We start from the raw sequence: 14,695 nt of genomic DNA, 5'->3' as shown, positions 1-14,695 counted from the left end.
TAGAGAAGAGGAACAGTTTTCTAAGAGGGAGAGAAAAGGGAGTATCAACCACTGCCAATCTCCTTGGTCTGGGAAGAAATGTCAAGTGTGCCCCCATTTGCATGAGAGGGGTGAGGTGCAGGAAAGGGCCGGGACAGGTGAAGCTGCAGTTCCAAAACCATTAGGGGTTGGCAGCAGGTTCTCAGAAATCCAGGTCAAATGGGGGGAGGTGGGTGGCCACGGGAAGGAAATACCGTATGAGAAATAAAGCGGCTGAGTTACATTTCCCAGTACATGGGTATCAGAGACTGGGAGGAAGCCCTGGCCGTGTCGACCAAGTTAAGAAAACGAAAGAGGGTCCCCTGGAGCCAGGAAGGAGGAGAACAGAGGTGTAGAACAGGGAGATCTGGGCAGACAGGCCAGGGAGACCGAGAGTAGCCTGGAAGGGGCCAGAGGGCAGGGGTAGGGAGTACGAGAAGCCTGGGCCAGGAAGAGACTAGGGGTTGGGGGGCTAGGAGTCCAGCTTCTTAACAGACTATGAGAAGCCCACCCAGGATGAGGGCCCGGCCTGGGGGGTGGGGCAGGAATCAGGGTGGGCTGGGGGCTCTCAAGCTCAGGGGCTAATGGAGGGAGGGAGCTGAGGAAGTCCCCCAAGGAGAAAACCCCAGGAGAAGGAGGCGGGGCCCAGGGCCTGGGCTTCCTGGGACCGAGGAAAACGTAAGGGGCAGCAGGCACGTCTCAGGCCTGAGAGGATCCCGAGTCAGGGAGAACCACTGGAGAGCTCTTCGGGGTCCGAGAAGGGCTAGAAGGAGGGCTGGTCCTGGGGCGACAGACCACGGGGAGGCAGGGCCGGGTCTGAGGCCGCCGGTCCCCGGCTCTGGCCTGCAGAGTTGGGGTGCGCCGGAGGTCTCCCGGCAGGCCCGGGCAGGAGGCCCGTCCGCGACCGCGGGCTCGAGGGGGCGGCGGCGCGGCCCGGCCAGTGGGCGCCGCGAGAGGCCCGGCAGACGGCTCACCTGCAGCACCACCTCCACGTCGTACGAGTTACCCTTGCTCTTCTGGTGGCCGCGGAACTTAGAGCCGCTGTAGAGCAGGCTGGTGGCCACGCCGGGCTGCTGCGTGTTGATGGGCGGCGGCGGGATGAGCGAGGCGGCGGAGGCAGCCGAGGCACCGGCCGGCGGGGGACACTCGGTGCGGACCGGCATCGCGGGGTCCCCCGGAGCCAGGGCTGGGGGAGGGGGAGGAACCGCCGCCGCGCGGGAGCCGAGGAGGGTGGCCGGGGGTAAGGCCGGCGCGCGCGTGGGGCGGGAGGGGTCCACCCGCCGGCCGCCTGCGGACCGAGCGCTCCGGCCGCCACCGGGACCCCGGGACCTGCGAGCAGGGCCTCCGGGTGCTAAGCGAGCCCCCTCCCCGCCTGCGCTCGCACACACACCCCTTCCGATTGGCTCCGGCGCGCCGGGGGGCGGGAGCAGGCTAACGCGGCGCTTCTGCCCATTGGCGAGCGGAGACAGCACGTGGCGGGCACCTAGGCCCTCTGGGACTTGTAGTCTTCTTCCCGAGGCGCGGCTCGGGGGCGGGGCCTGGGCGTTTGTGATGCTGATTGGCTGCGGCGTGCGCTGAGGCGCGCGACGACGGCGCGCCGCGAGTGTCGTGCGCAACATGGCGGCGCCCAGAAAGGCTGAGGACGCCGGCGGCCGGTGAGAAGGTCCGGTCGCCGGTGAGAAGCTTCGTGTGGCCCGAGCGCGCAGCGTGCGGTCCCTCCCGCTCTCAGGTTTCGCGCGGTCGTCCTCCCAGGCCCCCGCGCCATGTGGAGGAGCTGCCTCCGGCTGCGGGGCGGGGGTCGCCATCTCCTGACCTGCCCCCGGGGTGGTCTCAGCGCCTCCGAGGGGCTGGGGCCAAAACCCCCGGCCCACACCCGGGCCTACGTGCCCCCGGCAGGTGAGGGAGGCCAGGGCGGAGCAGGCTGAGGAGTTGGCCGTACAGGGTCACAGGTCGGAAGGGAAGCCTCGGCAAGGGCAGGGACTACCGCAGGGCGCACGCGCGTCGTTTTCTTTAGCATGTGTGGCTTTTCTCTCTTCCATTAGGAAAGCAGAAGTCATCCTTGTTTTCAGGCGGGGAAATTCGGGTTCTGGATTGGGATTTCCCCAAGGGAGCAGAGCAAACTCTGAGAGGTTTGCGGGGTAAAGGCCGGTCTGCCGGGCTGCTTTCTGTGTCCCCGCGACCCGGCACCGAAGGGACCTGGAGCCCGGGCTTTCAGTCTTCCATCCCGGCCGCTGTGTCCGCAGCTGTCCTGACCCTTCCTCCTGCTGCCCTCCCACGACCCCTGCCATCTGTTAAGGAGTTAACACCCCGTGCCTTCTTCCTCTCCTTCCGACTCAGATGAGGCTTAGGAGAAGGTAATGGCTCTTTCGTTGCTTCTGGGGAGAGGTTTTAGGGGTAAGAGTGGGAGTGACTCCTTTGAGTGAAGATAGTAGAGCTCTCCTTCCAGTCACTCAGTATTGATGTGCTGAGGGCGGGAGGCACCGTTGTCTTCAGGAGAGACGTAGCCTCTACCTAGGTGATGTTCAGTGTCGAGTGCAGAAGGTTATAACAGCCTGGTTAAACAATAGTCTATATCCTGTGTGAGGGAAGTACAAAGAAGCACCTATTCCCACCTTGGGGGTTTTGAGGGTCTAGAAAGGGTCTTGGGTGAAAGGACATTTAAGCTGAGTCTTGACAGACGAGAAGGAGCTCGGTGTAGAGGAGCAGGAAGGGTGGAACGCGCGTGGCTGGAACACATCCAGAGGTGGCAGCGGGTGAGGGAGCTCGCTGTGACACTGCCTGCTTTAGGAAATCTAGAGCTCCACAGGCAGCTTGGCGTCGTGGCAGGAGCTCATACTTGGGGTCTGATGCTGCTGAACCAGGAGCTGTGTGATCTTAGGCACGTGACTGCTTCGTTTGGACATCATTTTCCTCTGTGAGTTGAAGGGCTAGGTTGTCTCTGAGCGCCCTCTGTTCCATAATTTTATACAAATGGGGGGGAGGCATGGATGTAGCAGGGAGCAGAGATCTCACCTGTCAGGGCCCAGGTGAAGGGCCTGGAGGTGATCCATGAAGAGCCAGTAAAGGGGAAGAAGGAAGGGCATCTGTGACCGTGTGAGTTATGATAAGAAATGTACACATTTGGTCTTTCTTGTACTGGCATACGTCTCCTAAAACCCTTGTAGCTTACTAAGTAATGAGAGCTATGGGAGAATCTTTTGTTAAAAGAGTCTGTCTTCTGTCCTAAAAGAGCTCCAGAGTGATAAAGGTGAAAGGAGGGTCTTATTACTCATAACAAGCCCCTTTCAACCACACCTGCGTGTACGTTAACAAGGTGACTTTTTCCTTAGGGAAAGCCCCTAAGGATGGCGGCTGATTGCCAGGGGAACCAAACACACTTGATTAGAGGGTTGGAAGTTTCAGCCCCACCCCACCCCGACCTATGGGAAAGGGAGAGCGACTGGAGATTGCATGGAGGTTGATCAGTAATTACTTGTGATTTACTCATTCGTGCCTGTGTAACGAAGCCTCCATAAAACCCCTGAACTACGGGGTTTGGAGAGCTTCGAGTTTGGGGAACACATGGAGATGCAGGGAAGGTGCCCAGAGAGAGCGTGGAAACTCGGCACCCTTTCCTCCATACCTCGCCCCACGCATCTCCTCCATACCTCGCCCCACGCATCTCCTCCATTTGCCTGTCCCCTAGTTGTATCCTTTTGTAGTAAACTGGTACTCTAGTAAGTAAACTGTTCTCCTAAGTTCTGTCAGCTGCTCTAGCAAGCTAATCTTGCAGGACATTACTCTTGTAGGACTGAGTCCTTAATCTATGGGATCCAGCGCTGTCTCCAGGTGGGTAGTGTCAGAATTGAGTCAATTGTAGGACCCTCAGCTGGTGTCTCAGAGTTTATCAGTGGTATCCGATCGGTAGGGATCCCTAACCCTAACTGCCCCCCGCTCCACATTTGGAGCATAGTATCTGTGTGAGTGTGTAAAGGAAAACGGGAGCGTTGTTTTTCCTTTACAGCACCCCAGGGAGGCAGCACACGAGCGAAGCGGACACGTTTGGGAATTCCCTTAAGTTTCCTCCATCAGAGGGTTCATCCCGTCGGTGGGTGCCACTTGCCATCATGGTGGCACTGACCTGCCCCCGTTCCTTTCTACTGCAGACTTGCTAGCTTCGGCTCGTGGTAGGTAGTCAAACGTGGAGGAAGATAAGAGTGGGTGAAAGAGTGCCGAGCGGCGGCACGGAGCGTCTCGCACTGACCTGAGCACTCTGCTCTTCCGGTCTGAGCGTCTGTGCGTCTTTGGAGGAGTGGGAGGTTAAACCCAAGTGGTGGCTTCTCCGTGAAGGCTTGGAGAGGCGAGTAGATTGAACTTGGCTCCTTAGGGACGGCTGTGCCATTGAAGGTTGTCGGAAGGCGAGGGCGGGTTAGGAGAGGGTCACCGGGCTGTGTGGCGTCCAGCCCCGTACCAGCCGTTGGAGCCGTCAGCCGCTTAGAGGGGAAGGTGTTCGGAGAGGCTGCCTGTCCAGCTGAGGACGACACCGGTGAAGGCGAGGCTGGGGGTCTCCTCTGTTTACAAGTTGTCTGTCGCCTGCACAAGTGGTTTAGCTTCTCAGTCTCTGCCCCGTCTTCAGAGGCTGCTTGTGCTGGGTTGAGGCAGATGCTGTAGATAAGGAGGCCGGCCTGCCACCTGTTTTTGTTAATAAAGGTTTATTGGAACCCAGCCCTGCTCATTCACTGACACGTATCTAGGGCTGCTTTCACCACAGTGCAGAGTTGGCTGGTTGCACCAGAGACTGGATGGCCTGCAAAGCCTAAAATACTTTATTTGGCTCTTAGCAGAAGTTTGCCAACCCCTGCTCTGGATGCTAGAGCAATTTGGAAAAAAGGATGTGTTTAGTCATTTTACCCATTTATATTAATTTATGTGGTAGATACATTTGGCCTGAAGAATTTTTTAACAGCTTTATTGAGATACGATGCACTTACAGTTCACTCACTTAAAATGTACGATTCAGTGGTTTTTAGTATACTCAAAGGGATTGTGCAGCCATTGATTCTAGAACGTTCTTACCACTCCAAAGAATCCCTGTACCCTTTAGCTACCACTCTCCGTGTACCCCTCAATCCCTCCAGGCCTAGACAACTACTACCTTATTCTCTGTATCTGTAGATTTCCCTAGTTTGTATATTTCATATAAATGGAATGTGGTTTTTTTTGACTGGCTTTTTTTCATTCAGCATGTTTTCAAGGTTTATCCCAGGGGTAGCATGTGTCAATACTCCATTCTTTTTCACAGCTGATAATATTCCATTGTAGGGACACACCATGTCTTATTTATGCAGCCATCCATTGGTGAACATTTGGGTGGTTTCCATCTTTTGGCTGTTCTGAATGCCTGTGTAAACACTTGAGTACAGGTTTTTGTGTGGGCATATGTTTTCATATCTCACAGGCAGGTATCTAAGAGCAGAATTGCTGGATCAAATGGTACCTGACTTTCTGAGGAACTGCCACCCTGCTTCCCAAGGTGGCATTTCCACCAGCAATGTATGAAGGTCCCAATTTCTCAACCTCCTTCCCAACATCTGTCTTTTTGGTCATAGCCATCCCAGTGGGTGTGAAGTGGTGTCTCGGGGCTTTGCTTTGCATTTCCCTGATGATGAAAGATGTCAAACATCTTTTCGTGTGCTTTTTGGACACTTGTACGTTTTCTTTGGAGAAATGTCTATTCACATCTTTTGACCGTTTCTTAGTTGGGTTATTTGTCTTTTTATTATTGAATTGCAAGAGTTCTTTATATAGCTGGCCCGAAGAATTCTGATACCTGAAAACGCTCCATCACAGCCGCCCCAGGATTATGGGTAGAGGGACCCCGGAGTCAGGATCTAGCTTTAAGGCTTAAGGCCCGCCAGGTGGCACTGTTTAGAAAGAGAAAGGTGCTGAGGCAGCTCTGGGAAGGCACGTCCTCTGTTCCTGGTGCACCGTGGTGGTTGCAGTTCTGGGGCTTTGAGTCTTTGCAAAACAAAGGCCAGCCCGGAAATTGAGGCTGGTAGAAGAGTCACTCACTGGTCTGTGAAGCCTGGGACAGGAGGAGGAGTGTCCGGGGAAGTGAGACAGAAAATCGCCTGTTTCTTAATACGTATTGAAGCAGCCTCGCAAGAGAAAGGGATCCAGTGGACATTAATTTCTAGTTCAGCCCTCTTCACAGGAGCAGCTTGTTAATGTTCTCCGCTTATGTAGCCTGGTTTCTTGTGGCCAGCTTTTAAAATTCAATGCCTTTTCACATACTCATTTCTTTGCATCTACATAGTCCTTAAAATTGTCACTTACAAGGCACCAAGTGTGGTTTTGCCACAGAAACAGACGTTCTGTAAAGGGAGTGATTCATACTCAAAATAAACCTGTTCTGTGTGATCCTACAAGGCTAGCCTGTCTCCTGCCTGTAAGGATGGGGTCTCCATCGCTGGCAGCTCGCCCTCGGTCACTGAGGATATGGGTGCTTCACAGGCTCCTAGTCTCATGCCTTATCTTGTGAGACCCAAGGCCTTGGAGCGTCCAGGGAGAAAACCTCCATCTTCTGATATTGTCGGGGACCATGGACCCCGCCAAGTGAACTTTCCAGATCCTGGTCTCGCTGCCTGTGCGAGCCCCCAACTTGGCTCCCCCACCCTCCTTGTCGGCCGGGTGCTGCAGGCCCGCTCACCACCTTTCTAGTTCCAAAGCCTGCTCTCCTGACCGTGCTGTAAGCTGTTGCTTCTGCTGGGAGCTACACACACAGACACACACACACCCCCTCCCGGCAGCTTTGGGAGGTCCAGCCTGTGCTGTCAGTCTCTGCCCCGTCCTTTCTTGGGCCCCCAGGTCTCTCGGGCCCATCTCCCATGGCCGTGTGGGGCGTGTGGTAGAATGCTCTGCCGTACCGGCAGGGTGGTTCCCTCCCCCAGGGATGAGTCAGCCTTCAGATCCCCCCACCCCCCACTTCCTGCCTGGTCTGGCTTTGGACTTGCTGCCCAGCCAGGCGCTGGAGAACATGCTGGACATTGTCTGGGCACCCCGACCGAGGCCTCCAGGCAGACGCAGGGGCCTCCAGTCTCGTGTCGGCGGGGCTGCTGCCCCCAGCCTGTTGCTCAGAAGCCACTGATCCATGAGTGGGGAGACCCTTGGTTCTGTGTGGAAGTCAGGGTGGTCAGTCACCATCAGCAGTGATGGTACAGGCTCCTCCTGAGCTGTCTCCACAGCATTTTAAACTGCGCTTTTGAAAAATCTTTCCAACAGAAAGGAAGAGGTTCTATCAGAATGTCAGCATCACGCAGGGGGAAGGTGAGTGTCTGAAGTTTTCACTGCCTCTTTTGTTTCTGTGAATGGGCGGAAACACTTTTCACCTCCAGCCGGCTCCTCGGTGAGCTTGGCCTTGGCGCTCTCATCGGGTGTGTTTCTGTAAGCCACCCACCCTCCAGAAGGGACTCGGGGCGTCTTTGCACCGAGTCAAGTAACTAAATATAGGGGTGGTCACTCAATTCTGCTTATTAACCCCTGAGAAGTTTTCCTCTGATCCTTCAAGGCGGCTTTGAGATCAATCTGGACCACAGGAAGCTGAGGACTCCCCAGGCCAAGCTCTTCACCGTCCCCAGCGAGGCCCTGGCCGTCGCCGTGGCCACTGAGTGGGACTGCCAGCAGGACACCATCAAGACGTACACCATGCACCTGGTGATAGGTCCCAGCCCGTGCCCGAGGCTGCCACGGGCTTCGTGGGGCACCGGGCAGAATGGGGGAGCCTGTCCCGACTTGGATAAGGCCCCGGGGGCTGTGGGCACCCACCCCACCCCCAGGCCTGGTTCCTCCCTGGGTCTCGGACACAGTCCTTCCCTGGCCGCCAGCTCTCTTATTTCCCTCTGGGGCAGCCACTCCTTTGTTTTGTCAGCTCTGAGGGTCTGTGACGGTCTGGGTCACGTGCCGGTCACGGACGTGCTGGTCACGCCTGCTGTCCATCTCCCCAGCAGGACGTAGCCAGCCTGGCCTCAGCTCAGTTGGCACCCAGCAGGGTTGGTGGCGGTGCGGACCCTCCCCGAGAAGCTGGCCTCCCTGAGGCCCTAGAGGAGCAGCCGGGGGAGGGGCCCACTCGGTCACCTTGGGCAACTTGCCGCCCCTTGGGCACGGTCCCCACCCTGAAAAGCGGATGGTGGTCAGGACGGGACGGGACGATGCGTCGAGAGCCTGTGCTTCCCGGCACGTGGACCCAGGCCTCACGCGGGCTTCTCGGCCTCTCCGCCCGTGTGCCAGCTCCCCTGGACTGTCCAGGGGACAGGGGACGCGGGCTGCAGACGGAGCCTTCGGGTGGCTCAGCAGCCTGTGGGCCACAAGCCAGAGCTGGAAAGACCGTCCTGCCCCTGGGTTGGCTGGCTTGCCCGCTGCTTTCGGGGGCGTCGGGGAGCTGGCGGGTGAGCTGCTCAGCCAGATCCAGGAATGCCTCCGGGCTACCTTCGCTGGGCCTGATCTCCCTGGGCCTGGGTTCCCACGTCTCTGAAATGGTTACAATAACAGTACCTCCTGGAAAGGGTTGTGCTGAGGATTGAATTAAACACCGCAGAGCCTGGTAGTACATAGACTGAGACCTTGGGGGAGGTCATTGTTCCTGGGGCCTGGGCAGTGTCCTCGGGACTGGCCGCGCTGACGGGCTCTCTCTCTGCCTTTGATCCAGACCACACTGTGCAACACGTCTCTAGACAACCCGACCCAACGAGACAAGGACCAGCTCATCAGGGCAGCCACAAAGTTTCTGGACACTGACACCGTCTGGTAATGGATGTGTGGGCAGCCTCCCCGGGGCCTGAGCGAGTCCCTCGGGCTGTTTGCCCGGAGCCTTCTCGGTGGAGGAGAGGGCAGGCCCTTACCTCCTCAGCACTCAGCTGCTCTGCAGACCCCGGGCGGGAGGGCGCGGGCTGCGCCAGGGTCGGGCCGGCCCTCTCCCACAGCCAGCAGCTGTCCCCTGGCCTGGGGCGGGGCAGGCTGGTGGCCTCTGCAGCTCTCTCAGGCTCCAGGACCCAGGGGGTCGCGTCCGGCCACCGCACGTTCTCCCGTAGGCCGCCTGCTCATCACTTGTCCGCTGGGTCACGGATGGCCCGACCTTGGCATCCAGCGGCTGGCCTCCTCGTCTGCATCCTCCCCGCACCCGGGTTCTTCAGCGGGTGGGTCGGGGGTGTTGACAGGAAGTGGAAGGAACAACCGAGCAGCCCCATGTCTGCCGCCCGAATGCTCCGGCGCCCGGGTACCTCCAGGGTGGCACGTGAAATCGGCACTGGGGCGAGGGGACAGCGGTGCCCCTGCAGAGGCCGCTGGCACTGCTGTTGGGAAGGCTGCGCCGTTTGCGTTAGGGACCGTTTGGTTCTAGGGAACAGCCTCTTGGGAGGGGCTGGCAGGCAGGACGAGTGACTGAGCTTCTGGCACAGCATCCTGGGACCAAGGGGGTGTGGGTCTGGGGACAGTGTTAGTGTTGAGAGCAGCACCAGGGCAGCACTGCAGGCAGTGACCTGTCGATAACTGGGGATGTTCGGGACAGTGGGTCTCTAAGTCAAGCTTACGCAGAACCCCTGGAGGGCTTGTGAAGCTGCAGCTTGCTGGTCTCCACCCCCAGAGGGAAGGGCCTGAGGATGTGCGTTTCCAGCAAGGTCCAGGGTGAACCCTGGGCCACCCTTTGAGAACCACTGCTTTAGGGGAAGGGCTTGGGGGGGGGGTAGGGGGTGGAGAGGTCTTCTGCTGTTGGCGTTCTGTGTATCTGTGTCTGTCGCTGGATGAGAGAACTGTACTTTTTTATTAATGGAGGTGCTTTTGCACTGAATTAGCTACAGGGTGGAAGAACCAGAGACACTGGTGGAGCTGCAGAGGAACGAGTGGGACCCGGTCATAGGCTGGGCCGAGAGGAGGTGAGCCGCTCGGCGCTGGGCAGGCCAGGCTCCAGGCCATGCTGGACAGCCGAGGCCCTGAGCTGGTCAGCGTTCTGAGTTCAGAGCGCCCAGGGGACTCAGGACAGGGCCACCTTGGGGGAAAATGCTGTTCAGTGCTTCTGCCCCCATTGGCTGTGTGACCTTGGGCTAGTGACTTGATCTCTCTGAGCTTCCTTGTCTGTGAGTGGGACTCATAATCCCTACCTCCCAGGGTGTCGGGAGGTGTGCGCGAAGTGATGCACCCTGCTTGGCACACAGTGAATGCTCACATTGGCAGATGCCATCCTGCTCGTTGTCACGGCTGCTGTACAGTCGTATACACAATCACAAAGCAGCGCGTGTGATCCGGAGACATGGAGAAGAGTGTGGACAGGTGAACCTGTGGGTGGGAGGTTTCCAGGGATTGATGGTGCCCAGTGCTCTTCCTCAGCAGGAAGACTCTTGTGCAGAATTGAACAGACCATTGATGTGGCACAGTTGATTCAGTTTCATTTCATTCCCAGGGGATTCGCAAAGGCCTCTGACCCTGTGCTCCCTTGACCACAGTATTTTGTAAGTGTGCGTACACGGAGTGGTTTTGGCATAGCGTTTTTTATCTGTACGCATTTCCTGAGCGCCCACGATGTGTCGGCATCCTTGGGTTTTGTGGTAAGAGGCGTAGCCAGCGTGCTGAAGGATCAGATAAAACCGAACGACTAGATGCCACGTGAGGACCGCAAAGATGCGATGCCATTTTGGAGTCCAGTGAAATGGAACAATAGTTTGGTGCCTGCAGGCCTTTGCTATGGTACAAAATTGTCAGCTTTTTGTGGTAGTTGAAATTTCTCACCCGTAGTAGATTACAGGAAACTGTGGCCACTTCCTGTGTTCCATTTTGTACTATTGGAAATTTCAGAAAGACTGTTTCTAAACCAATGGGAAAAATCAGTGATATATGAAAGGAAATGACAAAAATTGCTTTTATTCCATTGTTTTTTCTTGCATTTTATGTAAAGATTGTTCTTGAAAATGTATCATTCTTAAAGCTAGCTCGTGTCCCAGACCAAAAACAGTGCCTTGTGTATGGTAGAGGCTTAATAAATGCATGAAAAAATGATTGCCTGATACAGGACATACACAACTATTGTAAAGAAAATAATATTTAAAAGAAGTCTTTTATGGCTTATACGTGAAAACTTTTCTGCCAAGGTTTGAAACGCAGGTAGCCCGTGGTTCTGATGGACGTTCAGGCCAGTGAATTCGAATTTCAGGAGCTATAAGTGACCCCCTGCTTCCTGACTTGCCAACTGTGCCTCCATCTAGCACTGTTTCTTGCTCTCTGCTCTTGGTGACAGACGGTTACTAGGTCAGGAGGCCACTGACTGCAGTGGCAGGTGCTGTCAGTATTCCCAGCTGGCCCCTGAAGGGGCACATGTGTGCTCAGCAGGCTGGGGCTCTGCTTCTGGGCAGAAGCTGGGCTGCACAGCAGGATAGACAGACATGCAGCCTCTTCCTTTTAGATACGGCGTGAAGATCGGCTCCTCCACCAGCATCATGGGGCCCAGCATCCCAGCCCGGACTCGGGAGGTGCTGGTCAGCCACCTGGCCTCCTACAACATGTGGGCCCTACAAGGTACGTGGTGCCTCCTGTCGGCCAGGGAGGACGGGCTGGGGGTAGAGGGCTGTCACGCTAACCTGTCCCCTGGTCCACGGGCCAGCAGGTTCACACCCTCCCTGGGGGACGTGGCTCTCCCCTCTTCGGGAGTCTCCATTCAAGTCTCCCTGACCTGGCTCGGGTCACGGGGTGGAGCGCTCGCTCTGATGGGCTGGGGCCCGCCCCGGGCAGGGCCAGAGCAGGGAGCCCCGAGGGAGAGCAGAGCGCTCCTTGAGAAGTGTGGCCAAGGCTTTGTCCCCCGCCTGCGACTGCCCTGTGTGGGATGGGGGCCCCGGGTCCTGACCTGGCTGTGTCCCTGCAGGGATTGAGTTCGTGGTGAGCCAGCTCAAGTCCCTGGTGCTGACCTTGGGCCTGATCGACTTGCACCTGACGGTGGAGCAGGCCGTGCTGCTGTCGCGCCTGGAGGAGGCGTTCCAGGTGAGGCGCGGCCCCGAGGCAGACTCCCCGAAGGGCACCTCGCCGTGTACACGCGGAGCCCGGATGCTAGGGCCCGAGGCAGACTCCCCGAAGGGCGCCCCGCCGTGTACACGCGGAGCCCGGATGCTAGGGCCCGAGGCAGACTCCCCGAAGGGCGCCCCGCCGTGTACACGCGGAGCCCGGATGCTAGGGCCCGAGGCAGACTCCCCGAAGGGCGCCCCGCCGTGTACACGCGGAGCCCGGATGCTAGGGCCCGAGGCAGACTCCCCGAAGGGCGCCCCGCCGTGTACACGCGGAGCCCGGATGCTAGGGCCCGAGGCAGACTCCCCGAAGGGCGCCCCGCCGTGTACACGCGGAGCCCGGATGCTAAGGCCCGAGGAGGTGTGGTCACGTCACAACGGTAGCAAACCACGGCGGTGCTGCTCAGCCCTCCCTCACCGCCTCGCCGCCTCTCCTCAGCACCGTGTCGGGCGAGGGCTCGTTTCCCATCTTGCACAGGAGGAATCCGAGGCGCGGGCGCCCCCCCTGAGATGATGCCCGAGGCGGGTCTTGGAGCCCCCCTCTGCGGGTGGAGGTTCAGGACGGTTCGGGCACAACTGCAGGCTCAGCCCCTCGAGATGAGCAGGGGCCGCGTGGGTGCTTCTGGAGGCTGAGCCTGCACACCTGGACGTGTGCACAGCGGGTCCTCGGGGCTGCTGCTTGTGCACCTTTGGTTTAGGGGGCTCAGAATTAATAAGGCTTTGCAGCACTGCCGTTTGCGTTTTTTCTCTCAGAATGATAGTGTTCTCTGCAGTGCCCTTGTCACTTCTCCAGCCTCAGAAGGTTAATTGCTGTTACAAATTGGCTCCTAGCATGATGAAAACCTTTTTGTAATGACAGCATTTCCCAAGTTCGTCTAGTCATCCGCTCAGGAAAATGCCAGGGGATAAAACTGCTTCTGTGTTGTGAGAGGCCGGCTACTCTCTGGTGTGAGAAAGGGTTGGATGGAAGGAGGGCGATCTGGGCCTACAGGCGGCAGCCAGGAAACCTGGTTTCCAGTCCGGGCTCTGCTTTTGGCTGCAGGGTCCGAGCAGGGCCATCATTCCCTGAACCTCACATTCCACCCACTGCAAAACGGTTCTCTGAGAGTATAAAACGCCCTTCAGATGTTCTGGGCCACCTGAAATGCAGGTAGATCTCGAGTTCCTGGGTGGGGGGCCCACGCCTCTGGGTCCCTGGCCAAGGAGGGGCCCGCAGGGTGGGCTGGAGTCGCACTGACAGCCATGCCCAGGCCAAGGCTCCTCCTGGAGAGAGAGTCTGCAGCCCTGTCCGGTGCAGACATGCCGGCCTCTGCTGTCCCGGCCTCCCCCAGGAGCCCGGCTGCAGCGACCGTGTGGCCCTGGCTGGTTTATTCACCCCCCACCCCCCACCGGGGCACTTGCAGCCCTGCCCAGTGAGGCAGCTCGCGGAGGGTGACACTTTGCAGACTGCCTCACGCCAGCCTCCCCGGGGGAAGGTCAGGCCCCTGGGGGAGATGCACGTGTGGCCGTGCCCACGAGCACGGTGCCTGGTCTGCCCGCCCCCACCCCGCGCTTCTCACCTCTCGCTCCCCCCGCGTGTCTCCCGTGTTCGGGCGGGATCAGAGCCTACTCTCCTCGGCTGTGGGACGTCGTGGCTCTGGCCGGTCACCCAGTGGCCTGTCCCGTCCTCCCCTCAGATCCAGAAGTGGGGCAGCGTCGAGTGGGCCCACGACTACGAGCTGCGGGACCTGCAGGCGCGTACGGCCGCTGGCGCCCTCTTCGTGCACCTCTGCTCCGAGAGCTCGGCCGTCAAGCACAAGCTGCTGTAGGGGTGAGGCCGGGCCCCAAGCCACGCGGCTGGTGGAGGCCAGCTTGGGCCGAGGCAGGGGGCGTGGGTACGAGTGATTATATTGAACGATTCTTTGCCTCGAAGCGCATGGAGCCCCCACTCATTGCTCCGGTCACCTCTGGGTCCCCGAGGCCACCCTGCCTACCCACAGGGCACGTACTGCTGGGCCGGACCCTCCTACCAGGGAGCTCTAAGTGGCCCTTAGCCCCAAGGCTTTTGTTTTCCGGTGTTTAATCAAACAGTCTTTTAAAAATGAGTCTCCCTTGGTCCGAGCCATCTGTTTCTGTTTGTTTGTTCCTACTGTTTTAGCAAAAATGATTTACTCTTAAAAATAGAAAATAGGGGGCTTCCCTGGTGGCGCAGTGGTTGCGCGTCCGCCTGCCGATGCAGGGGAATCGGGTTCGCGCCCCGGTCTGGGAGGATCCCACATGCCGCGGAGCGGCTGGGCCCGTGAGCCATGGCCGCTGAGCCTGCGCGTCCGGAGCCTGTGCCCCGCAACGGGAGAGGCCACAACAGAGGGAGCCCCGCATACCACAAAAAAATAAAAAATAGAAAATAGGGTTTCCCTGGTGGCGCAATGGTTACGAATCCGCCTGCCAACGCAGGAGACGCGGGTTCGAGCCCTGGTCCGGGAAGATCCCACAACTACTGAGCCCGCGTGCCACAACTACTGAGCCCTCGCGCCTAGAGCCCATGCTCCGCAGCAAGAGAAGCCACGGCAATGAGAAGCCCACGCACCGCAACAAAGAGTAGCCCCTGTTCGCTGCAACGAGAGGAAGCCCGCGCACAGCAACGAAGACCCAACGCGGCCAAAAATAAATATAAATTTTAA

At 58.3% G+C, this 14,695-nt stretch overlaps 2 protein-coding genes across 9 annotated transcripts in view; one reads left to right on the top strand and one right to left on the bottom strand.

Moving 5' to 3' along the window:
* Positions 1–1,652, bottom strand: part of GID4 (GID complex subunit 4 homolog) — a 16,955-nt gene extending 15,303 nt beyond the window's left edge. The window contains exon 1 of one of the 2 annotated variants that reach the window (XM_024127797.3): positions 993–1,652. In XM_024127797.3, the coding sequence (XP_023983565.1) occupies positions 993–1,637 (645 nt within the window). In that variant the 5' untranslated portion in view covers positions 1,638–1,652. The remainder of the gene's footprint in view (positions 1–992) is intronic. The other variant, XM_028499966.2, reaches the window with a different exon arrangement.
* Positions 1,606–14,695, top strand: ATPAF2 (ATP synthase mitochondrial F1 complex assembly factor 2). Of its 7 annotated transcripts, none has more exons than XM_055090522.1 (10): positions 1,606–1,693; positions 7,279–7,323; positions 7,565–7,710; positions 8,702–8,799; positions 9,009–9,188; positions 9,843–9,923; positions 11,444–11,556; positions 11,900–12,015; positions 13,712–13,845; positions 14,469–14,695. In XM_055090522.1, the coding sequence occupies exons 3-9, from the start codon at positions 7,702–7,704 to the stop codon at positions 13,841–13,843; spliced, it is 729 nt and encodes a 242-aa protein (XP_054946497.1). In that variant the 5' UTR covers positions 1,606–1,693; positions 7,279–7,323; positions 7,565–7,701; the 3' UTR covers positions 13,844–13,845; positions 14,469–14,695. The 7 variants fall into 7 exon arrangements, with proteins under 7 accessions (XP_054946497.1, XP_054946500.1, XP_028355769.1 ...); XM_055090525.1 differs by having other exon boundaries at positions 1,634–1,681; XM_024127799.3 differs by lacking the exon at positions 1,606–1,693 and adding an exon at positions 1,754–1,914 and having other exon boundaries at positions 9,084–9,188; positions 14,469–14,694.

The sequence above is a fragment of the Physeter macrocephalus genome, chromosome 14 (genome assembly GCF_002837175.3).
Source record: "Physeter macrocephalus isolate SW-GA chromosome 14, ASM283717v5, whole genome shotgun sequence".
NCBI lineage: Eukaryota > Metazoa > Chordata > Mammalia > Artiodactyla > Physeteridae > Physeter > Physeter macrocephalus.
This window is presented reverse-complemented; position numbering and strand designations above follow the sequence as displayed.